This window comes from Sus scrofa, chromosome 8, assembly GCF_000003025.6.
Source record: "Sus scrofa isolate TJ Tabasco breed Duroc chromosome 8, Sscrofa11.1, whole genome shotgun sequence".
Lineage (NCBI taxonomy): Eukaryota > Metazoa > Chordata > Mammalia > Artiodactyla > Suidae > Sus > Sus scrofa.
The window spans coordinates 43,959,507-43,985,153 of record NC_010450.4 but is presented as its reverse complement, the minus strand read 5'-3'; the positions used below and the strand labels follow the sequence as shown (position 1 = coordinate 43,985,153).

General features: G+C 45.2%; 1 protein-coding gene across 2 annotated transcripts in view; it reads right to left on the bottom strand.

Annotated features, from left to right (window-relative positions):
• Positions 1-24,484, bottom strand: part of TMEM192 (transmembrane protein 192) — a 33,617-nt gene extending 9,133 nt beyond the window's left edge. Inside the window, exons 1-4 of one of the 2 annotated variants that reach the window (XM_003128993.5) lie at positions 24,368-24,484; positions 15,558-15,704; positions 13,556-13,820; positions 44-178 (exon numbers count right to left, since the gene is read on the bottom strand). In XM_003128993.5, coding sequence (XP_003129041.1) covers positions 44-178; positions 13,556-13,820; positions 15,558-15,704; positions 24,368-24,376 — 556 coding nt within the window. In that variant the 5' untranslated portion in view covers positions 24,377-24,484. Of the gene's footprint in view, positions 1-43; positions 179-13,555; positions 13,821-15,557; positions 15,705-23,927 lie in introns of both variants that reach the window. The other variant, XM_005666651.3, reaches the window with a different exon arrangement.

Sequence of the window (25,647 nt, the reverse complement as noted above, 5' to 3'; positions counted from 1 at the left end):
ACTCGACTTCAATTAAAAAATGAAAAGGCTCTGTGACTCTCACCTGTGTACACAAGCAGGCACGTCAGGGAACAGAGCAGCTCCAGGGCCAGGGTGGCCAGAATGAGGTCCAGGTACAGTGTGCTGGGCTCCGGGAAGGAGTGCTGGAGGCAGAGCAGGAGGAGGAGAGCAGTGCTGCCTGCAGGGGGAGGGGGTGCACCAGTGGGTGTCAGGGGGCCCACACTCCCGCAGCAGGGGCACCACCACCAAAAGGGCAAAGGCTGAGAATGAAGATCAAACACAAACCAACAACATGGCTAAGAGCAAATGATACCCCATAACACAAATAGGTAAGAATCTGGGCTTAAAAACCAAGCAGTGAGTTTCTAGGAGGACCCAGTGGCCCTCTCTGCTGGTGCAGTGCCATCGAGGACTCAGGGAGGATCCAGAAGAACCCAGGACTCGCTGCTGACCTTGGGCTGCTGATCAAACACCTCTGCTCCTCCTCTGAAAGATGGTGTGACAGCACCTTCCCACAGGACTGCTGTGAGGAGTAAATGAGGTAGTGTATGCAAAATACTCAGAATGGTGCCTGGTTTGTAAGTATTCAGTAATTATGAGCTGTCACCCCCTGCTCAGCATAGCCATTATTCACCGTTGAAGACCATCTAACCTCATTCTGCACTTTTTTTTTTTTTTCCCCTGGACACACCTGTGGCATGCAGAAGTTCTGGGCAGCTCTGATCATGAATTGCTGTGGCTGTGGCATAGGCTGGTAGCTGCAGCTCTGATTCAACCCCTAGCCTGGGAACCTCCATATGAAGAAGGTGTAGCCCTAAAAAGACAAAATAAATAAATAAATAAGAAGTCCTACACAAAGCCCTAAGTCCTCCCCTTAAACTCACAAATGTCACAGTGTCTTACCATGTTAACTGACGGCTCAATTTTTGAATTACTTTTGTGTACAAGACAAATATAACTGACAACATTGAGGGAGAGGAAGAAGCTAGGGGAAATACTCCCTTGCTTGGAAAGTGAAACACAGTTTCCAGATGATTTTTTTTTTTTTTTTTTTTTTTTGGTCTTTTGTCTTTAGGGCTGCACCTGTGGCATATGGAGGTTCCCAGGCTGGGGGTTGAATTGGAGCTATAGCTGCTGGCCTAAGACACAGACACAGCAATGCCAAATCCAAGCCGTGTCTGCAACCTACACCACAGCTCACGGCAACGCGGGATCCTTAACCCACTGAGCAAGGCCAGGGATGGAACCCACAACCTCATGGTTCCTAGTCGGTTAACCTCTGAGCCACAACGGGAACTCCCTCAAATTGTTTTATAACCAAAGACATAAGCTGTTTTGTGTACTATTCCATTTGCCATGTAAAAAAGGTTCTCAGAGTTAATGGGATACTTACTATCCATAAAAATCCTAGGAAGAAACCAGTTCCTGTGGGTGGGGGAGATAGTACAGTGTGAGGTGCAGGGGCTCTGAGAGGCTAGGCTCCAGGGCAGGACCTGCCACCTCTTGTAAGTGAAACCCAGCAGGACCCAGTGGGGCTCCTGGGCACAAAAGCCTTTCTGTGTCCCCCACTGATTATTTTAGGGAAGAAGCTTCAGCTTCCACAGCTTTCCCTGAGTTCCAAAGGGCAGGTTTAGCCAGTTGCTAATCAGGACAGGGAGGGGATGCAGAGACAAGGCATCCCAGAGGCAGGGTCCTAGTTCCTCCTTAAGGAACACACACAACAGTACCTTTGAGCTCTACTGCAAAACGAAACCCCCACCAAATGGAAGCCAGAGAAGAGGACCACCAGAACTGGGGCCACGAAACACCAACCTTGAAGAATACAAGCTTGTGCCTACCCTGATCCTTATCCGTGGCCGTATTTTCTACTCCTAAACTATGAAACTACCTCCTATTCTCTCCCAAGAGAGGGCACAGTCTTTAGGGTATTAGCCTGCTGTGGCTTCCTTTGCCTGACAAAGCAATAAAGCTGTTTTTTTCCTCCTACACCCAAAACTCTGTCTCCACGTTTCTAAGGCTGAGTTCCAGCAACACAAGGTCCATAACTAAAACTTTGCCTCACCCCAGCCCCAGACACTCCTCCTCTGTAAAACTGCAGAAATAAACCCAAACAAGCCCTGTTGGAGGAGAAAATGAACAATTCCTAAGTAGGTGTTCAATGAATGGTAGCAAGTATCAACATTATTACAATAACAATGGTTTTACGGAATCCATCACAACTTCTCCAAGCAGGCCCCAGGGCAGACTTACAGTCACTACCCAGGCTCTGCTCCACCCACTGAGCCCAGGAGCAAGGGCACAGCCACAGCAGGACTTGAGCAGTGTTTCTGCTGAGGGGTCTGTAGGTCTCCATCTCCCTGACCTTGGGGCCCTGCAACTCCTCCAAGGACCCGCTCTTGCAAGCAATCTTCCAGAGCTGACTTTCTAGTAATTCCTTCACACTGCCCCTGGCCCATCCTCTGCCTCTGGGCTCACCCTTTCAGACCCAGGGAGGAGTCTTCCTCCCTGCTTTTCAGTGAAGGGCCAAGTTTTCATTTTAATGAAAAGAACAACTGCAAATGCCACTTGCTATGTAGGTAATAATATTTCAATCTAAGGAAAGAGAACACATATATACATATTTTCCACTTATGTGGAAGGAAAGCAAAGCCCCCCTCTCCCATCTCCATGAAACAAGGCAAAATTGATTTATTTTTCTCTCTGCAAAGAATATCAAGGATCAGGATGAAGCTAAACAATACTCAGCAATACTAGCACAAGCAGAAAAAGAAAGGGGACACCATTCAGATTAGCTGGAAGTTCTATGTTCTTTTTTTTCTTTTTCTTTTTGTCTTTTTGCCTTTTCTTGGGCTGCTCCCTTGGCATATGGAGGTTCCCAGGCCACAGGTCAAATCAGAGCTGTAGCTGCCAAGCCTACGCCAGAACCACAGCAACGTGGGATCCAAGCCGTGTCTGCGACCTACACCACAGCTCACGGCAACGCCGGATCCTTAACCCACTGAGCAAGGCCAGGGACCGAACCCTCAAGCTCATGGTTCTTAGTCGGACTCGTTAACCACTAAGCCACAACGGGAACTCCTTGGAAGTTCTATGGTCTCAAAGATTGATCTTTTTCTTCAAATAAGAAAAATAAAAAAAAATAAATAAAATAAAAATTAAAAAATTAAAAAAATGGAAACAGAGTAAACACCTGCCCCCAACCTTTACATGAGCAACATAAATGTGATGCCATCTGTGATAAAACTAAGGGTTCGGCTGTTTAGAAACAGACTGTGATTAAGGGTCACATACTTAGAAAGGATCTGTAAGTCAGAATTTAAATAAAGATCAGACAATCTCCTGGTGGGCCTCAAAAATACTATTTCCATGAGTTCCTGTTGTGGCTCAGTGGGTTAAGGACCCAAAGTTGCCCTCATGAGGTTACAGCTTCAATCCCTAGCCTTGCTCAAAGGGTTAAGGATCTGGCATTGCTGAAAGCTGTGTGTAAGTCACAGATCTGGCTTGGATCTGGGGCTTCCCTGGCTGATGTAGGTCTGCAGTTGCCAGTCCCATTCAACCCGTGGCCTGGAAACTTCCATATCCTCAGGTGTGGCTGTAAGAAGGAGAAAATGAAAAAAAAAAAAAAAAACTATTCCAGACCACCACTGGAGAAACCAAACATTATTTTGGTCAGTTTACAAATAGGTTTCTGCTTTTTTTGGATGTCGGGGGATAGGAGAGGTTTTACAGCCACCTTCTGGCCAAAACCAAGTACTGCACAATAGCAGGAGAACATAAGATGTCTCTGGGAGCAAAAAAACACTGCTCCTGGAGGTGCATCAAGACCAGCCATCCCACTGCAGTGCTTCTTTCTTGCTCTCCACCAGGCCCTCTTGCCCCATGAGAACCTCACTGATCAGATGAACTCGAAGCCTACCCTTTAAGAATATACTCTACCACACCACAGAAAAAATTCAATTCTATGGAGCTGTTTTTGTAGTGAAAAATTTATTTCTAATTTGGTTTCAAAATGTTCAAAGATTTATTCTGGGGAGTTCCTTTCGTGGCTCCAGCAGTTAATGAACCTGACTAGGATCCATGAGGATGCGAGTTCAATCCCTGGCCTTGCTCAGTGGGATAAGGATCTGGTGTTGCTATGAGCTGTGGTGTAGGTTGCAGACGTGGCTTAGATCCTATGTTGCTACAGTTGTGTAAGCTGGCACCTGAAGCTCTGATTCAACCCCTGGCCTGGGAACTTCCATATGCCACATGTGCTGCCCTAAAAAAAAAAAAAAAAATTATTCTAAACTCAAATTGAAATTTTTTTTTTTTTTTTTTTTAAGGTAGAAACTTTGACAATAAGGCAAAAACACCTAAACAAGTTCAATTCAATTTCATTAAGCCTTTAGAATGCCTGTGTCGGTACACACAAATGAAGCTCTGAAAAACAAGTAGGAGTTACATTTTGTGAAAGACATTGATGTTTATAAGGGAAATCTCTCTGTGTTAGGGTGTGTCCCTTGCTGTACTAGGAAGAGAAGGATGACTCTAAATTTCTAGAAACTCTTATCACTAGAAAAGTCAAGCCCTTTCATCCACATAACAATCTTACTCTTTTTCTTTTTACGTCCACACCTTCGGCATTTGCAAGTTCCTAGACCTGGAATCAAATCAGAGCCGCAGGTGAGGCTATACCACAGCCATAGCAATGCAGGATCTGAGCCACATCTGTTAACAAGACCACAGCGTGGCAACAGCGAATCCTCAACCCACTGAACAAGGCCAGGGATTGAATCTGCATTCTCACAGATACTGTGCTGGGTTCTTAACCCACTGAGCCACAATGGCAACTCCAACAAACTTATTTATTTATTTAGTCTTTCTAAGGCCATATCCGAGGCATATGGAGGTTCCCAAGTTAGGGGTTAAATTGGAGCTGTAGCCGCCAGCCTATGCCACAGCTCAAGCCACCTCACAGCAACGTCGGATTCTTAACACACTGAGTGAGGCTAGGTATCGAACCTGCGTCCTCATGGATACTATGCAGATTAATTTCCGCTAAGCCACAACGTAAACTCCAACAACAACCTGACTCTTATTTACTGTGCCTTTCCTGAAAACCTCCCATAACTAACAGCCCCCTTCATCCTGATCTTTAGCTAGAGAGGTTATTTAAGGGGGCAGCATAGGCTACTTCAGAGTTACCCAGTTTTCCCCAGTCTCTCTTCTTAGGTGGAAACTAAAATGAAGACCTAAAAAAAGAGTAAGTCCACATGACTCAGTGACCTACCCAGACCCAGACCTGCAGTCCCCACTTTATCAGACCTGCACAGGTGGAACAAGCAAGCCCATGAAGCGGTTGACTTCCTAAGGATAAAGACAGTCCCAAGAAGAAAATTAAATTTTTATACCATGATCTCAACCACCATCCCGGAGCTATAGAACTCAGCACATGACCCCTCTGCCTATAAAACCTGATTTTCTCCCATCAGAGGGGGGGCTCTGAGTTCTTCTTGCTCAGGGCTCCTGCCACTCTGCTGGTCAATAAATCTTGCTTGAGTTCTCACTTTTCCAGTCAACTTTCCTTCCCTAGTGCTCCAAGATTTTGGTGCTGAAACCTAGGAGAGTGACGTTTCCAATTTCCAAGCTTCCACGAATTCTCCAAGGCTTGGACAGACAGTCAGGGCTACTCCCTGGGGTGTTCTGAATGTCCCTCTAGGGTCTAGGGGCAAGTAGTTTTGGCCCAAAAGAGCGGAAGACTCCTCTGTTCCTAAACTCTTCCTCCTAAGCCTAAGAGACTTTTAGTGGACAGAGTGAGACTATTGGAACAGCTGAAGACTCAGGCCAGGGCTACTCCCTGGTAAGCTCTGAATGTTTCTCTAGCTCTCTATCCCAGCAACTACGGTTTGTGGGAAGACTGAAAGTCTCCTTCTCTTCCTGTGACTGTCAAGCTCTAAGATCTCAAGCGCCCTCTGACGATTCCCACCATAGCACACCCCACACCAGCCTCCACTTCAAGATCAGTGGAAGGTGAGTAAATCCTAGAGTCCCCTCCCCTACTCTCTTCCCAAAATTGGTCTGATCGCCACTTTTCTTTCTTTTTTTTTTAATATATTTTTTTTAATTTATTTTTTTAATTTTTTTTGTCTTTTGTCTTTTTGTTGTTGTTGTTGTTGTTGCTATTTCTTGGGCCGCTCCTGCGGCATATGGAGGTTCCCAGGCTAGGGGAACTCCTGATCTCATCGCCACTTTTCATTTCCTCATTAAAATCTGGACATCCAGGAGTTCCTGTCGTGGCTCAGTGGTTAACGAATCCGACTAGGAACCATGAGGTTGCAGATTTGATCCCTGGCCTCTCTCAGTGGGTTAAGGATCTGGCATTGCCGTGAGCTGTGGTATTGGTCACAGATGTGGCTTGGATCCCTCGTTGCTGCGGCTCTGGCATAGGCCAGCAGCAACAGCTCCGATTAGACCCCTAGCCTGGGCACCTCCGTGCCATGGGTGCGGCCCTAGAAAAGACAAAAAAAGACCAAAATAAATAAATAAATAAATAAAATAAAATCTGGACATCCAGTCAGCCAAGTTTCTATCTGGTCCCAGGGACCGGGTGCTCCCCCTTCTCAGGAAAGATGTTTCCTGATCAGAAGCCAGCCTCATTCAGACCCTAGTCTTCACAGGGGGTGACCCTCTGAATATCCAAATGGTTATCTCATTCAGATTCGAGGCCCTCTCAGGGGGACACCTCTCAGAGCGCCTGGGTGGGCTTTTAGACTCCTTATTTCAAAATTTCTCTCCCAAATTAACACTATGGGCGCCTCCTTCTCTCAGCCTCCATGAGATACACCTTTAGGGTAACTTCCTTGCAACCTTTCACCTCTGGGACTCTACCCAGATATCCAGCCCAAGCATCTCATTTTCTTCTGCAAGGTGGCCTGGCCCCAATATGAATTAGATAAAGGGACCCAATGGCCCAAGAAAGCCCATTCAATTTCCAAATTCAATGCTATCTTGAGAATTTTTTCCAATGCAATGGAAAATGGTCAGAGGTTCCCACATTCAAGTTTTCAGCTATTTAAGATCTTGACCTTCTCTTTGCTCTAAGTGTAACTCATACCAGGTTCTTCTGTTAAATGAACACCCTCCTCCCACTTTACCTCCCTCACAGGCAGAAACTAAACCTCCTTCCCTCCTTATCCTTCTTTCATCTCTGACTTTGATCCTATTGATGCCTCAGCACCCCTTTAATCCCTCACAGCCATAATCCAATTCCCCTCTTGCCGCTCCTGTGTCCCTCGCTCCTGCAGCCTGTATGTTTCCCATCCGCTCCCCCGACCCCCACCCCACCCCACCCGCTCCCCCAACCCCCACCACACCCCCTGCCACCCCCGCCTGCCGTTTCTGTACTTTCACCTCCTACAGCCCCTATGGCTCCTCTCATCATATCTACGCCTCCAACTCCTGTAGCTCCTATACCTTCTTCTCCCCGCTCCTGCCACTGTTCTTCCTCCTCTCCTCCCATGCCCCCAGAATCCTAATTCCCACTCCCAAAATGCCACCTCTCCAAATAACAAACCCTTTTATTCCCCCCTTAACAAGATTTCTATTAGCAATACTCCAAGGCCCCAATCCTTCATTTATTTATTTATTTTTGTCTTCTTAGGGCCACACCATTGGCATATGGAGGTTCCCAGGCTAGGGGTCGAATCAGAACTATAGTCTCTGGCCTATGCCACAGCCACAGCAACGCCAGATCCGAGCCTCTTCTGTGACCTACACCACAGCTCACAGCAACGCCAGATCCTTGACCTGCTGATCGAGGCCAGAGACCAAACCAGCAATCTCATGGTTCCCAGTAGGATTTGTCTCCGCTGCGCCACAACAGAAACTCCCAGCAATCCTTCAAGAGAGGTTGTAAGAGTTGAAGGAACAGTCAGAGTTTATGTACCTTTTTCTTTGGGAGACTTATCCCAAACAGAAAAACTGTTTAGGTGCCTTCACCTCAGACCCAACTACCTACACAAAAGAGTTCCAATATATTATTTACTCCTATGACTTAACTTGGCAAGATATCTATGTCATCCTTAGCTCTATTCTCTCCCCCGAAGAAAGGGAATGAATTTGGCTGGCAGCCCAAGCCCATGCGACACCTTATGTACTCAAGACCCCACTAACAATCCCGTTGGAACTCTAGCTGTCCCTCATGTGGACCCTAATTGGAACTATCAGGTAGACTATCGGACAGATGCAAGAGATGCCATCCTATCTCTTGCTTAATAGAAGGAATGAAGAAATCCTCAGTACAAGTAGTTAATTATGAGAGCTCCTGTTGTGGCTCAGAGGAAATGAATCTGACTAGCATCCATGATGATTCCTGGTCTCAACCGGTGGGTTAAGGATCCAGCGTTGCAGTGAGCTGTGGCATAGGTCGAAGAGGAGGCTCGGATCTGGCGTTGCTGTGGCTGTGGCATAGGCCAGCAGCTGCAGCTCTGATTTGACCCCGAGCCTAGGAAACTCCATATGCCACATATGTAGCCCTAAGACCAAAAAAAAAAGTTAATTATGATAAAATTAGAGAAGTAATATAAGAACCCCAAGAAAATCCAGCCCCTTTTATGTTCAGGCTTACAGAGCCTATTCTTAAGTATACTACCCTAAATCTAGAGAGTGAAGAAGGAAAAACTTATCGTCATATACCATTTCCCAATCAGCACCAGATATAAAAAATTACAAAAACTTGAGGTCAGAGGACAGTCCTTTGACCCCACAAAAGGGACCTCATTAAAGCTGCCTTTAAGTTTTTAACAATAGAGAGGAAGAAAAAAAGGCCCAGAAACTAAAGGAGTTCATGACCAAATATCAGTTTCTTGCTTTTGCTATACAGGAAATCCTCAAAAACAAAACCAAGGACCCCCCGCTTCTCCTAAGGCATACAAACTTATAGAACAACCTTCCCTCTGGGAGCTTAGAGGTGCATTAGGCAAAAGCCCCCAGGCCCTTGCTGCAAAAGTGGTCAAACCAGACACTAGAAAGTGGACTGTGGGAAGCCAGGGCAGCCCACCATCTCCCCACAAAACCCACCTCGGAGACTCAACATGCACAACCTGTTAGGCCTGGCCGTGGAAGACTGACGGGGCCTGAGGCCACCAGGCCGCCACCTTCCCACCATCTCTCTGGAGCCTCGGGTATCTATGGAGGTAGCAGGTAAGACCGTTTTGTTCTTACTGGACATGGGGGTATCATATTACCTAGTTTCTAGGGTTACCTAACCTCCCCCACTTCTACAGTGGGGGTAAATGGGGTGCCCACTACACCCCAACAGACCAGACCTTTAGTTTGCACACTTTTTAACACCACTTTTTGCCACTCATTCCTAGTTATTCCCACATGTCCAATCCCTATAATGGGGAGGGATATTTTAACTAAGTGCCAGGCATACATTCAATTTCCTACATAAGCATCGCAAAGTTCCTATTCCTGTGCCAGCCAGATCTGGGGTCCACTGCTCCCAGTCCTTTCCACCTCGCCTCTGATGTAAATCCCAGTGTTTGGGACACCAGCACGCACTCCACTGCTAGACATCATTCTCCCATTCTCATAAGACTAAAGGATCCTACTAAATTTCCTAACCAATCTCAATATCCTAATAGCCCAAACGCTCAGAGAGGACTAAAGCCTGTAATTCAGTGCCTCCTTAAGGCCAGTATCCTCAAACCTTCTCACTCTCCATTCAACACTCCTATTCTTCCTGTAAAAAAACCAGATGGATCTTTCCAATTAGTTCAGGATCTTCGCTTCATGAGTCAGAAAGTCCTTCCCATTAACCCAGTGGTCCCAAATCCCTATACTCTTCTTTCTCATCTACCTCCTAACACTTCTCATTTCTCAGCTCTTGACTTAAAAGACGACTTTTTTTTTTTTTTTTTTTTTTTACAATTCTTCTAGACCCTACATGCCAGGACTCCTTTGCTTTCACAAGGATGGACCCCAATATTGTTTCAGCCTCTCGTTAACCTGGACAGTCCTTCCTCAGGGTTTTAGAGACAGCTCACATTTCTTTGGCCAAGCCTTAGCCACAGATACTAACCACTCAAGTACTTAAGGACAAACCCGCCCAACAACAGATCAGACCCAGCAGCCACAACTGGGACCCTTTAGTCCCTGGTCTCCTCCTGATGTGGACGACTGGCCAGAGTGCCGACCATAAGGGAACAAGACACTTTGTTGACTTTTTCCCCTTCCCTCTCCCTTTTCTCTTTTCAAACTCAAGCTGGCCTCTTTTTTTCTCCTTTTGAAACCTTTGAAGACCCAAGACATTTCTGTTTACTCTTTTTGCATATATAATTTAAAAAAGCAAGTGTGAGAAAACATCTTTTCAGATTTCTGACCTTGAGGGAATAAGTCCTTCTAGGAGAACTTGCTTTTCTTACCCTGGGCCTTGAGACCTGGGCTCTCGGGAACACTATCTTATCCAGACCATCTCTAATTTCCTGAGGCTGAGAAAAAAAATGGGCAAAGAAGTCTTTTCAAAACTTATTTATAAGAGTTCCCGTCAGTGGCACAGTGGTTAATGAATCTGACTAGGAACCATGAGGTTGCGGGTTCGATCCCTGCCCTTTCTCAGTGGGTTATCGATCCGGTGTTGCCGTGAGCTCTGGTGTAGGTTGCAGACGAGGCTCGGATCCAGCGTTGCTGTGGCTCTGGTGTAGACTGGCGGCTACAGCTCCGATTCAACCTCTAGCCTGGGAACTTCCATATGCCGCGGGAACGGCCCAAGAAATAGCAAAAAGACAAAAAAAAAACAAAAACAAACTTATTTAGAAAACTATTGAGTTTTAATATCTGATTTATGACTAAGCTTAGAAAATGAAGCTGTGAGATCTCTGTGTCTATGTATATGTGCATCATATATGTCTTAACTTTGGGATGGTATTATCAAAAATATAAAGGTAAACGGGACCTACTTAATTGGCTTAAAGGAAAATAAGCACTTACACAAATTCTCAAAAATACAGAAGGTAACTGGCCAGAATTTCAGGTTCACGTGAACTGGGAAATATTCAGTATTACATTAATATCTAGCATTAAAGCTAAAGTTTATCTAATTAATACAGACATGCCTTTATAGTTATCAATTAAGTATAAAAATTTATTGTACCTAGACTTAATAGAAGTCAAATGAAATACAAAGATATCAATTACTAAACAGAAACTAAAGGTATTTAGATCTATTAATATGTTCGGTGCCACCTTGAGAAGATCTCTATAAGAAAAACATGTTTTTAGAAATTTTAAAAGACAGTCTGTGGTTGCTTTAAAAAAAGTAGGATGTGTGCTGTATATTTTCGGTAAAAGAAGAATGAGGAATGGAATTGCATTTTATTATGGGAAAAGAAAGACAGTCTGTCTTGTAGCTTGTTGTTCTGAATGGAAAAACAAAAGGGACAGACTAGTAAGGATACAGAAAGTGATGCAAGGAGTGTGGAAAGTGGACACTGAGGAAAGAATTTTGTGCATGGTCAGAACTAAGTTTAGAATCAACTTAATTGAGTAAATTAATTTTAAAAGTAAGCTGGTCCAAGACTTGAATTTGGCTTTTCTCGCTCTGCTAAGAGAAGAAGGTCTTCTTAAAATAACAGATTATGTGAAATCCTTTGCCTTTAAGCAATCTGTATTTGCTTTCGAGATCTCTTGCAACTTTGGGAAAAGTATCCACTGACTTATAATTCTATTTGTCCAAATGTTTATAATGAACTTCCTATCAAATTCTAATTGAGTTTTTTTGACTTCAGCTAACTTTATGATGGCTCAGAGGCCCCAAGGATTCCCAGAGGTGGGGGAGGGGGGGAGTGAAATGAACTAGGAAAATACATGGAGAGAATATAAATGAGTGATAAGCCTCCTCAGATTATACAGTATGATGTCTCAACAGTAACCAAGTTTCTTTGCCAAGTGCATTGAATCAGATCTTAAATGTACCTTAAGTCTTTTGTCATTATAGGCAGTTAATGGCTTTAACTCTAATGTCTCTATAAAAAATGCTTCTCCTTCAAGTAGATCTAAAAAACTCTTACCAGGGAGTTCCCGTTGTGGCGCAGTGGTTAACGAATCCGACTAGGAACCATGAGGTTGTGGGTTCGGTCCCTGGCCTTGCTCAGTGGGTGAAGGATCTGGCATTGCCGTGAGCTGTGGTGTAGGTTGCAGACATGGCTTGGATCCTGCATTGCTGTGGCTCTGGTGTAGGCCGGTGGCTACACCTCCAATTCAACCCCTAGCCTGGGAACCTCCATATGCCACGGGAGCAGCCCTAGAAAAGGCAAAAAGACAAAAAAAAAAAAAAAAACAAACAAACAAAAAAAAACCTCTTACCAGGACGAGAAGACATCAGAAGTAGACAGCTGGCCCAGGATGCTGGACCTGACTCAAAACCATCCAATCAATCACAGACAAACAGGTCAACTCCATTCTGGCCTTACAGACCTACAGATACCACCAGATTCCTCCCACCTCCCCCACCCCCAATCGACACCCCTATTCAGCAGGAAGAAGCTACAGAAGAAGAGAACTTTGCCCCTTTTCCTATTAAAAACAGGGAGAAATCTTAGGTGGAAACTAAAATGAAGGCCTAAAAAAGAGTAAGTCCACATGACTCAGGGACCCACCCAGACCCAGATCTGCAGTCTCCACTTTATCGGACCTCCATAGGCGGAACAACCAACCCCATGAAGCAGTTGACTTCCCAAGAATAAAGACAGCCTCTAGGAGAAAGTTAAATTTTATACCATGATCTCAACTGCCATCCCGGACCTACAGAACTCAGCACATGACCTTCTGCCTATAAAACCTGATTCTCTCCCATCAGAGGGGGGCTCTGAGTTCTTGCTCAGGGCTCCCAGCCACCCTGCCTGTCAATAAATCTTGCTTGAGTTCTCACTGCTCAGGTCAACTGTCTTTCTTTCCCTGGTGGTCTACTATCTCCCATGTACACAGGAGGTATACACATTATTAAACTTCTGTTTGCTTTTCTCCTGTTTACCTGTCTTTTATTAGAGTGGAACCTCAGCCAAGAACACAGAAAGGTAGCAGGAATATTATTTTTCCTCCCCCACAATAATGGACAGAGATTTCAAAGGAAAATAGAAGAAAAGCTTCAAGACACTAAGGGGATTCGAGTTTCAGTGGCAATCACTCTCACAAAAATGAGAGAATATATTTGATTATAAAATAAAACTTAACAGGAGTTCCCATGGTGGCTTAGCGGTAACGAACTGGACTAGGACCCATGAGGACACAGGTTCAATCCCTGGCCTTGCTCAGTGTGTTAAGGATCCAGCATTGTCGTGAGCTGTGGTGTTGATCACAGAAGCAGCTCAGATCTGGCTTTGCTGTGGCTGTGGTGTAGGCCAGCAGCTGCAGCTCCGAGATTGGACCCCTGGCCTGGGAACTTCCACATGCCCAGGGTGTGACCTTCAAGAGACAACAAACAAACGAGCAAACAAAAACTTAACACTTTCTTTCTGCTGTCATTTTTTTCCACTCAAGCAAGGTGCCAGACAGCTGATGAAACAAGTTGGCTTACCAGTGGAATGTATCATCAGCACAAGGCTTTTAAGATGCCTGGTCGACCGGTAGATCTTATTATAGCCTCGGTTCCTTACTTTGCTGTGGTGATATTGGATGTATCGTTCAAGAAGGAAATGTAGAATCCACAAAATAACTTTGCCAAGGATGATGACTGTCTGGACTTTCAAGGGGTTGGTGTAGTTCCCTGGGCACTTGTCCTCAATTGGATTGGGGTAAGAACAAAGTACACCTGTTAAAAAGGCCAAAACAACAAACACAACCTGGTGGAAAGAAAATATATTAATATTTAATACTTAGATATTAATATTAATATTAATATTCAATACTTAGATTTAAAACACAATAATCATCACCCTAGCACATACTCTTATACCTATGACTTTCACTATCCTATTCTTATAACTAAAATTACTTTTTTTGGCCAGTTTTATAATCTTTTTAAACAGATAATCTGAAGAAAAATTTGCAGAAAATTTAGAAAGCAGATAAAATCACAAATAAGAGAATAAAAAAATCACCCCAAATCCCATCTAACCAAAAGGAGTACTTCTTTTTTTTTTCCTTTTTAGGGCTGCATGTGCAGCATATGGAAGTCCCAGACTAGGTTGAATCACAGCTGCAGCTGCCGGCCTACACCACAGCCATAGCAACTCGGGATCTGAGCTGTGCCTGCAACCTACACTACAGCTCACAGCAATGCTAGATCCTTAACCCACTGAGTGAGGCCAGGAATCAAACCTGCATCCTCATGGCTACTAGTCGGATTCATTTCTGCTGCACCACAATGGGAACTCCAAATATCTTTGTTTTTATAACTGAAAAGGTTGTAAATGTATATGGTTAAAAAAAAAATTCAAATAGTACAAAAAGTAAACAGTAAAATATATGAGATGTCCCTTTCACTGAGACCCTCAATACAACTAGTATTAAAAGAGTCTTGTCTATGCTTCTGAAAACATTCTGTTATAGAATACAGGAACACACATTAATAGTTCCAGTGCTAATCCCAATGCGTGTGTGTTGGTGGGGGTAGGTTGCAATTCTCTGATACCAGTTGGGTTGCCTACAATTCAACTCAATTCTGACACTACCTGGAGAGAGCATCAGATCTCATGGTTTAAAGGCTCAATTCCACAAGACTGCCCCCCTTCAGATGCCAACTGCAAGTCTGTAAGTTCAAGTTGTTACCAGTACTTCTTTTCTTTCTTCTTTTTTTTGGGGGGCCACACCTGCAGCATATGGAAGTTCCCAGGCTAGGGGTCAAATTGGAGTTGCAGCTGTAGGCCTACACCACAGCCACAACTATGGATCCATCCAAGCCTCGTCTGTGACCCATGCCATAGCTCACGGCAACGCCAAATCCTTAACCCAGTGAGTGGGGCCAGGAATCCAACCCGCATCCTCATGGATACTAGTCGGGTTCATAACCTGCTGAGTCACAATAGGATCTCCCTACCAGTGTTTCTTACCAACTAGCTATAAATCAGGGGTTCCCACAATCCCTTCCTTGGACTTTAGACACCAGCTGCAAATTCAGGTTGTCACCTGTGCTTCTTACCAACTGGTTAGAAATCAGGGGGTCCTAATCTTTCTGGGTTTAATTTGCTTAAAGCAGATCACAGAACTCAGGAGACCTATTTACTCACTAGGTTACAAATTTATTACAAAAGACGATACAGGTGGGAGTTCCTGTCATGGAACACCAAGTTTCTCTTCTAACATTGCATAAGCCTTCCTTCATATGGACCAGATATACAAAGCACCCTCTAGATGGTGGTGGTTTGCAGTTTCCTCATTACAGACAACATTGCTATCATAAACAACCTCCTTACATGTGTGCAAATATGTCTACAATAAATTCTATGAAGTAGAAATACGAGTAAAAATGCATGCACATTTTCAGTGTTGACAGATAGAGCCAAACTGCCCTCTGAAGAGCTTACACATTTTTTAAAAACATCACCTCTGGATGGATCACCTTCTTCCAGGCAACTTACATGGATCAGTATGAGAAGATTTGCGATGATGACTGTGGGAAGTGGGTGGAATCTAGGCCTGAAATGAGCATGTAATGAGTGGCGTGGGAGATGCTGGGTGTCCAGAAGGGGGTCATCTTCAACACTTTGGATGAGATCCAAGGAACCCTGGGATGCAGAAAAAAGGAAGCAAGCTATAATCACCACTTTCTGGACTGTGTTTCTACTAAACTATAAAGCTTCAAAATCCATTACACAAATTACAGGCAACAAATCACACTCCCTACCTAAAGCCAATTTTGAAAAAATACCATAAATCTCTTGATGACTACTGTAAATAAATTGGTGAAAATAATTATTAAAACAGGTAGAGGTAACCTTAATTCATTTATCTTCAAATGAGGTAATACATATGAAATTAAAGCAAATAATTATCTTCAAGCCCTCAAAACTTAAGATGTTGATTTAACATTATTTATAAAATAATTACATATGATTGCAATTCTTAAACTATATCTCAGTGTTTTACAAAATTCCATAAAGTTTGTGGAGGCTTTATTAAGAGGTTTCAAAACAAACTTTCAGTTATGATAGAAATGTTTTAAAGTGCTAATGAAAACAGATCACCTTGACAGACCTTCAAGGAAATGATAGTTTGTAGATACCATATTCTTTTTTCTTTTGCTTTTTATGACTGCACCAGTGGCATATACAAAAAGTTCCTAGGCTAGGGGTCAAATCAGAGCTGCAATTCCCAGCCTACACCACAGCAACTTGGGATCCAAGCCAGATCTGCGACCTATACCACGGCTCATGGCAATGCCAGATCCCTAACCCACTAATCGAGGCCAGGGATTGAACCAGCATTCTCATGGATACTAGCAGGAAGGATTTGTTTCCACTGCACCACAATGGGAACTCCCAATACCATAGTCTTTTTTTTTTTTTTTTGTCTTTTTGCCTTTCCTAGGGCATATGGAGGTTCCCAGGCTAGGGGTCAAATCAGAGCTGTAGCCACCAGCCTACACCAGAGCCACAGCAACACGGGATATAAGCCACGTCTGCAACCTACACCATAGCTCACAGCAACGCCAGATCCTTAACCCACTGAGCAAGGCCAGGGATCAAACCCGCAACCTCATGGTTCCTAGTCAGATTCATTAACCACTGAGCCACGATGGAAACTCCAATACCATATTCTTAATAAAAACAACTAGGTGCAATGTCACTGAAGTAGCCAGCAAAGGCTGAGCTGCAACCTCAAAATCTACTTGGCCATGTACTGTCTGGATAGTAACAATACTGGATGCATATAACAATCTCTGGGTCTCAGAGTCTTACTGAACACTATAACATATAAGGTAATGTTCCTGAGATAAAAGAATATAAGACACAGTCCCTGCCCAAAACGAGATTACATTTTCATCCAGGAGTTTAGGAACAAAGGCATGCAGGACTAAACAATATATAACATGGTTCAGGTTGCTGCTATGGTGCGCGTTTGACCCCTGGCCTGGGAACTTCCTCATGCTGTGGGAGAAGACAAAAAAAATAGGAGTTCCTGCTGTGGCACAACAGGATCTGCAGCATCTCTGCAGGTTCGATCCCCAGCCTGTGATAAGATCCAGTTTTGGGGCAGCTGCAGCACAGATCGCAGCTGTGGCTGGGAACTGATCCCTGACCTGGAACCTCATATGCTGGTGGGTGCAGCTGTAAAAGGGAAAAAGAAAGAAAGAAAGAAAGAAAGAAAGAAAGAAAGAAAGAAAGAAAGAAAGGAAGGAAGGACGGACGGACGGACGGACGGAAGGAAGGAAGGAAGGAAGGAAGAAAGAAAGAAAGAAAGAAAGAAATAGAATACAGTGCACGCCATACTATAGGGCATTACATAATAAATTAGCAAATGAATAGCACAGATGATGCAACAAATTGAGGTTAGATAACTGCACTAGAACAAGTGGGAAATGAATACAGTGGGGAAAGGGGAAGCCTGAGAATAGGACATGGAGACAGAGCATAAGGGCTCTTCACTTTGGAAGGGGTAGGGAAGGGGACCAACAGTGTAAGGCTGGGTCACTGTGCACCAGGATAACACAGCAATCTGAGGAGTGACCAGACCTGTGGCAGGCTTCTCAATTTCCACTCACAAACATTCAGTGCTGCTGCAACTTTTTGATTCAATGCCTGGAGAGCTTCCTGTTTAGTTTGCCATAACTCACAGAGCAAATCTAAGGATTTCTGTTGCCTTCAAGACTCCACTGCTTCTAGCTTTCCCGGTTAGCAGCTGTGGCACTTCCACAGCCCCTCCCTTAGTTAACGTTCATGCCCTCCGGGCCCTCCTTCCAGACTAGGACAATTCCCACAGGATCCCTTCTGGGCATCCGGACATCTGGATCTCCACCCTCTAAGCATCCCCCACCAGCACCCACACCACTCCCCCAAGCCCGATCCCAAGCATTCTATGCCCATCTCCCCTCTCACACTGTCTTACTTATCTGTCTTCCCCCACGTGACCCGCTCACCATTTCTTACCTCCCTGTAATCCTTGCACCCAACAGTGACTCATGATCAGCACTCAGCCAACACAAGATGAACAAATGATGTTCCAAAACTGTCCCTGCCTGTCTCCTGACTCAGCTACAGCACCATCATAGATCCAGGCTAATCAGAGAGATTAGCAAGAGCTGTGGGGAAAATCAGCTCTGACCCGAGGCAGTAAGTGCTATAGTTAAGAGAAGTCTCCTCAAACTGCCCAAGTGCAAATATAACTTCCACGGCTTCCTGGCTGTGGGCAAGCAACTTCATCTCTCTGCTTCAAGTCCCCCACCTTTAAGAGAATAACAATCGCTGGACAGCTCTGCTGGGAAGATGAAATGACTTACTGACCATAAAAGTGCTTACGACATGGCACAGACTAAGGATCCCTGAATCAGCTGCTATGATCCTCTAACTTCTGCTTTCCCTTGCTCCCTAAATGACTTTCTCACTCCCAGATCTATTCTATTCCTTTCCTTTCTATTCTCACTATACCAGTCCAGGTCCTTGGGACTTTCAGTGGCCTTTCCTAATGCCTTCCAATCTCCAGACCCTACTGACCTTTTTCACTCAAGCTAGAGCTCTTCCAAAACCAACACTCAAGTTTCTTTCCCCCAAAACCTTGGGGACATCCCCATTACCCTGAGGACAAATTCTTTTTTTTTTTTTCTTTCTTTTTAGGGCCACACCTGCGGCATATAGAAGTTCCCAGGCTAGGGGATGAATCAGAGTTGCAGCTGCCAGCCTATGCCACAGCCACAGCAATGCCATTGGCTGCATCTGTGACCTACACTGCAGCTTGCAGCAACGCCAGTTTCTCAACCCACCGAGCGAGGCTAGGGATTGAACCCACATCCTCAAGGATACTAGTGGGTTCTTAACCCACTGAGCCACAATAGAGAACTCTTGAGTCCAAAGTCTTAGTCTATCTTTACAATCTATTCCCAAGCAACTTTTCAGGATTGGCTTCTCCTCCTCCTGATGTCGACTGCTCATCAGTCTCTCTCGGACCCTTTCGGTCTCTGTGCCTCTTCATCCTCCCCATTTGACAAATGCCTGAGAAAAAAGCTGCCTTTTCTGATGCCTCAACGCTCTTCCTACTGCCCTTTTCACCTGACATTGCAGATTTCATTTCTACAAGTTTGAGTGGGTCTATTTTATATCTCCTACGTGTCTAAAAAGAGTTTGGAAAAGCTACAATAATTTTTTAATGTCCTTGTTTGCTATTTCTAGAAGTGTCATCTTTGAATCACTTTTAAATGACTCATTATATGTCATATTGGTCATTTTTCTCACTTTATTGAGATATAATTGATATGGCACATTGTCTAAGTGTAGAGTACAGTAAGTTGATTTGATACACTTACATGTTACAAAGTGATTACCAACCTAGCATCAGCTAACACCTCTACCACATCACTAGTTACCAATGCCTGTGAAGTTCCTGCTGTGGCACAACAGGATCAGAGGTAACTCTGGAGTTCTGGGACACAGGTTAGATCCCTGGTACGGCACAGTGGGTTGAGGATCCAGTGCTTAACAGGTGTAGGTCACAACTGCGGCTTGGACCTAATCACTGGCCTGGGAACTCCATATGCCTTGGGGTGGCCAAAAAAGAAAAAACAAACAAATAAAACTAACTTCCAATCCCTGGTAATTTTGGATTGGATGTCAGACATTGCAAAATTTACCTCTTTGGGTGCTGGACATTTTTGTAATCCTATATTCCCTCTCTCTTTGGGGGGGGGGGCACCCTCATGACATGTGGAAGTTCCCAGGCCAGGGAGTGAACCTATGCCACAGCAGGGACCCAAGCCAGTGAGGACACCCAATTCTTAACCTGCTGTACCACAAGGGAACACTTGATTTTTCTTTCAAGGTGCTTCTTAGGAACAGGCACTATTCCTGGCCCTGTGTGAGAGTACTGCTCCTTCTAATCCTTCTGAGTGGTTCTTTCCCAGTTATCAGGGAGTTTCCTCAGAGGCACGCACAGCAGGACTCAGCAGAATACCCAAGGGGACTCTGCACCTCTTCCAGGCTCTCCCTCTGCAGTGTTCTCCTCTTTGGGTTCTGTCCTGTGAACTCCAGCTACTGAGTCTCCCCAAATTCAGCTCCTCCTCAACTCGGGCCCCATTCCTCTTTTTTTTTCTTTTTTCTTTTGTTTCGTTTTGTTTTGTTTTTTAGGGCTGCGCCCGTGGCATATGAAAATTTCCAGGCTAGGGGTGGAATCGGAGCTACAGCTGCTGGCCTACACCATAGCCACACCAACACAGAATCCAAGCCATGTCCCTAACCTAAACCACAGCCCACGGCAACACCAGATCCTTAACCCATGAGCAAGTCCAGGGATCGAACCCGCATCCTCATGGATAATAGTTGGACTCATTTCTGCTGCGCCACAACGGGAACTCCATTGGGCCCCCTTCCTCTGCCCTATCCCACAGACTCTGTCGAGGTGGTGGGCTGAGGCAATCATAGGTCTCACATCATTTGTTTCCCATCTCTCAAGATCACTGTCCTTCACTGCCTGATGTCATTATTTCAAAAAGAATTTCATATATTATATACAGGTTTTTGGTTCTTTCAGGCAGAAGCACAAGCTATCAAGGTGGGTGGCAGAGTTGCCATCATGGCTCAGCAGTAAGGAACCCAACTAGTATCCATAAGGATTCTGGCTGGATCCCTGGCCTCCCTCAGTGAGTTAAGGATCTGGTGTTGCTGTGAGCTGTGGTGTAGGTTGCAGACGAGGCTTGGATCCCACGTGGCTGTGACTGTGGTGTAGGCTAGCAGCTGCTGCTCCAATTCGACCCCGAGCCTGGGAACTTCCACATGCGGCCCTAAAAGGCAAAAACAAGCAGAAAGTGGGTGGAATAAGGTGCACTTCACAAGGGCAGAACTCTGCATTATATTATGGTCTTTGTACCTTTAGTACTTGATTCACAGCAAACACTCAATATGTGTGTTGAATGAATGAAAGATGGCTCACCTTCTTCAACAGTTGGGATCTGGGAAAAAAGGCAGCACTGAAACCTTGACTGTTAAGACAAGAGTCTACTTTATCTCCCACTAGATCCCCTTCATGCATCTTCTCCTGGCTGCATGGGCTTCCTGGAACGGCCCACAGATGCTCTCTTAACTTTTCATTTATCTTTTGGCCATATCTAAGATATGCGGAAGTTCCCAGGCTAGGGATCAAACCAAGCCACAGCAGGAGCCTGAGCCACAGCAGTGACACAGCTGGATCCTTGAATGCTAGACCACCAAGGAACTTCCCCTCTCTTATCATTTTCAGAATCTAACTCATCTTTCAAGATCCAACCAAGACTTATGTTCCTATAAAACGTGTCCTGCCAAGTGTTGCCTTTCTACTTTAAAACTCCTATAAAACATACTGCCCATGGAGTTCCTATCGTGGTGCAGTGGAAATGAATCCGACTAGGAACCACTGAGGGTTTGATCCCTGACTTCAATCAGTGGGTTAAGGATCCAGTGTTGCCATGAGCTGTGGTATAGACCACAGATGCAGCTCGGATCTGGTGTGGCTGTGGCATAGACTGGCAGCTGTAGCTCCCATTTGACCCCTAGCCTGGAACCTCCATATGCTGCAGGTGTGGCCCTGGAAAAAAAAAAAAAAAAAAACAAAAAAAAAACCCAAAACAAAAACATACTGCCCATAATATTAATTTGGATTTTTTTTGCCGTTTGCTTTTTAGGGCCAAACCAGCAGCATATGGAAATTCCCAGGCTAGGGGTCAAATCGGAGCTACAGCTGTTGGTCTACATAACAGCCACAGCAACATTGGATCCAAGTTGTGTGTGCAACCTTCACCACAGCTCATGGCAATGCCAGATCCCCAACCCACTGAGTGAAGCCAGGGTTTGAACCTGCATCCTCATGGATACAGGTTGGATTGTTTCCGCTGCACCACGATGGGAACTCCTGGAATATTTCTTATGCTGCCTTGTGTTGTTTCCTTCATGTGTATGCCCTCGGTTTTTCCTGACTACACTGAAGGGGTTGGGGGCAATATGGTCTCTCCTCTACATTATGTCTATGTTCATGAAATACAATGTGTATGGTGGCTATATCAAATACACTGTCCTCTGGATCCTATAGGAAATGTAGGAAAACCATACAAGCAGCAAGCTGTCAGTCTCCGTAACTCACCATCTGCAAGTGAAAGGTAAAGGGCGGACAACCCTGATCCAAACCTTCTCTTCATTTCCACAATTAACAACTATACTGCGTCCTGGAGAAGATGTCTGTTGTCTTGCCCATACCATCTCTTCCCACTTCTTTTGTGACAATAACTGCTTCCTTTGGGAATCAATGTCTAACTCTGCACTCTCAAGGGGAACATCCTTCAATGTTCCTCACCCTCCTTAGCCAAGGGCTAGTAATGCACCAAAGAGGGCTGGGCCAATTCAACTCTCTCTGAGCAGCTAAGCAAAGGGAAGCCATGGTTAAGGCACATCCATCCCAGGACAGATTCTGAAAGGACTCCAGTAATTGGATCCCTTGAGCTGCCCTTGTCTGGTACTTTCAGAGGCCAAGGTGTTCATCTCCCTATATCCTTACAAATAAATCCCTTTTATTTTGGCCAAACCCATGGCATGTAGAAGTTTCCAGGTCAGGGATCAAACCTGCATCAGAGCAGCGACCCAAGCCACTGCAGTGACAACACAGGCTCCTCAGCCCACTGTACCACAAGAGAACTCTCACTTTCTTCCTTAAAGCAGCCATAATGGGAGTTCCCATCTGGCTCAGTGGTTAACAAATCCAACTAGGAACCATGAGGTTGCGGGTTAGATCCCTGGCCTAGCTCAGTGGGTTAAGGATCCAGTGTTGCTGTGTGTGGTATACACCAGCGGCTACAGCTCCGATTAGACCCCTAGCCTAGGAACCTCCATGTGCAGCGGGTGCGGGCTTAGAAAAAGACCAAAAAAATGAAAAAATAAGCAACCAGAATGGGTGTGCTTGCTTATAAACAATGAATCCTAACTAAAAAGCTTTTGCCGCTTTGAGGTGTCTGGGCCTAAGATAAAGCACAGTTTTTAGCTTTTTACTGAGTGGTAGAAATCATATCCATAAAATACCAAAAGCAGACAACCTTCTCAGATCTAAAGTGATTTAGCTATATAGCTGTTGGTGAAACATTACTCTCCAATGTTTGGTGAAACAAATTTCTAGGATTGCATGCATCCTAAAACTAAAAGCTATAGATTCAAGAATCCTAGGGCAGCCTAGCACCAACCAAGAGGCATTTACTGCACATATTTTTCTAAGAGTCTCTCCTTTTCCTCTCAGAAACTCATATTCTCCATACATTGTCAGTTCATGAATTTCATCCTTAAAAAATTTAGAAACAAAGAACTTTTCTTTAAATATATGTCTCAAATCTATTTCCAGGAATTACAGTAAGCATTCATTTTCTCAACTGAAACTGAATTTTTAAGTCTTATTACGAGAAACTGGTTTTTATTCAGTCAAGATAACTGAACTTCAGTCATTATTTGCATAAGAATCTAAGGCCTTGTGGGGCCTGTGAGGCCGGAACTGTGTTTCATGTGTCCTGCTGGAGTCACCTCATTCAGTAGTAGGATCACAGTAATATTTCTATTAATTTATTAACCCAAATTAGTGCTTTAATATAACTGCCAACTTTTCGTTTCTCTTAGGCAATAATTTATTTTGTGCCAATGGGCAACCTAGGGAATTGTGGACACAAATACACGCTTCCCCTAAAAATGTTTTAATACATTCAAGCAAAGATTTTTGCTTATAACTAGGGCACTGCTTTTTTAGTAATCCGGTTTGGATCCATCTACTTAGAAATTTAAAAATCCCTTCATTCCTACCATGCCATGATTCAAAACATCTCGACATTGTTTTTCTCCAATGTGGGTTTCCGGGCGATGACAGCGACAGGTCTGCCCGTGGGACGCCGAAGCCGGTCCAGGTCACAGCCTTCCAGGCCAAGGCCTGGGGCCTCGAGGAGCAGAACTCGGCTCTGCGCCCGGGTCCACACCTGCACCGCGGGCTGCTCCAGCTCTGGGACCCAAGATGCACCCGTACGGGGCTAAGCGTCCAGCCTCCCCCCATTAAATAAGCCGGCCTGGCGCGAGGCGTACTCCGCGGACTCCCGCTTGCCTCCTGCCAGGGTCCCAGGCCCAGGCAGCCCCGCGCAGGAGACGCCCCTCCAGTCAATGTTGCGCCCACCCCCATCTCCGCCCAGCGCGCCCAGCACCGAAAGAGAGGCTCCAGGCTGGCCGCCGGCCACCTGCATCTGCACACTCACATCCTCCATACTGCCCGCCGCCGGAGGCCGCAGCCCCGCCGCCTGGCCTCCAAACCTGCTCTCGGTGCCTGCTTCCGGGACCCGCCCCTGGACCGGCACCTCGCTCCCGATTGGCAGAGGCGCAGAGGGCGGGCTCCAGCGCTTCGCTCAAGGGCCCACTTCCAGAAGCGTTCCAGGACCCGCCCCCTCACTCTCTATTGGCAGAGGGAGCGGAATGACTGGCCACGCCCCTCGCTTCCAATTGGCAGATGCAGAGACAGCGACACAGACACCTCGATTTCAATTGGCAGAGGCGGAAGGGGGCGTGACTCTCGCCGAAGACCCGCCCAGGGAGGCTGGTGCAGGTGAGAGGTCTTGGGTGCCTGAGAGTGCCTTGGTTGCGATCTCTTGTCCAGTGCGTGGTTGGCAGGAGAATTGGGCACTAAAGCATGCGTTCCAAGTCCCAGAGTTTGAACTACTTTCGGCCACCACTCATTTCTTTGAACATTAAGTTTTCTTGGTGTTCCTTAATTTTCGCTTGCAGCACACCTCTGTGCATAGAACCAGCGGTAGAATCCCAGGTTCGCATTTATAGATCAGAACTCCACCAGCAGAGGGAGCCAAAGCGAATAAAGACTGATTTCTGTGATACATTTAACAGATTTCACCAGTACATGAGGCAGTAAGGAATTTTTAGGGCTGTCATGGGTTTGGGAGGGTGTTTTTTTGTTTTGCTTTTGTTATTTTTGGCGTAGCCCACTGGTCTGCAGAAGTTGGGGGGGCGGGGTCAGGAACTGATCCTGAGCTGCAGTTGCCACCCAAGCCATAGCAGTGATAGTGTGGATCCTTAACCCTCTAGGCCACCAAGGAATTCTCCAGGTTTGTTTGTTTGTTTGTTTGCTTGCTTGCTTGCTTGTTTGTTTTTAGGGCCGCAGCTGCAGCAGGTGTAAGTTCCCAGGCTAGAGGTTGAATCAGAGCAGCAGCTGCCAGCCTACACTACAGCCACAGCAATGCCAGAACCAAGCCACAGCTGAGTGAAGCCAGGGATTGAACCCACATCCTCATGGATACTAGTCGGGTTCTCAAGCAGCTGAGCCACATGGATAACTCATCTATGGGTTTTTAAGCGGAACTGAAAATGAAACGATTACATTTTCTGAAAATTCACTAGTATTCTTAAGCAACAAGGAAAGTAAAATTTTCTGTTTATAACCAGTCCCCACAGATAATGCTGATACTAGAGTAGCAAATACTATCATACTTTTTAATGCTTATTTGCACATTGTTTTTGGTGTAATCTT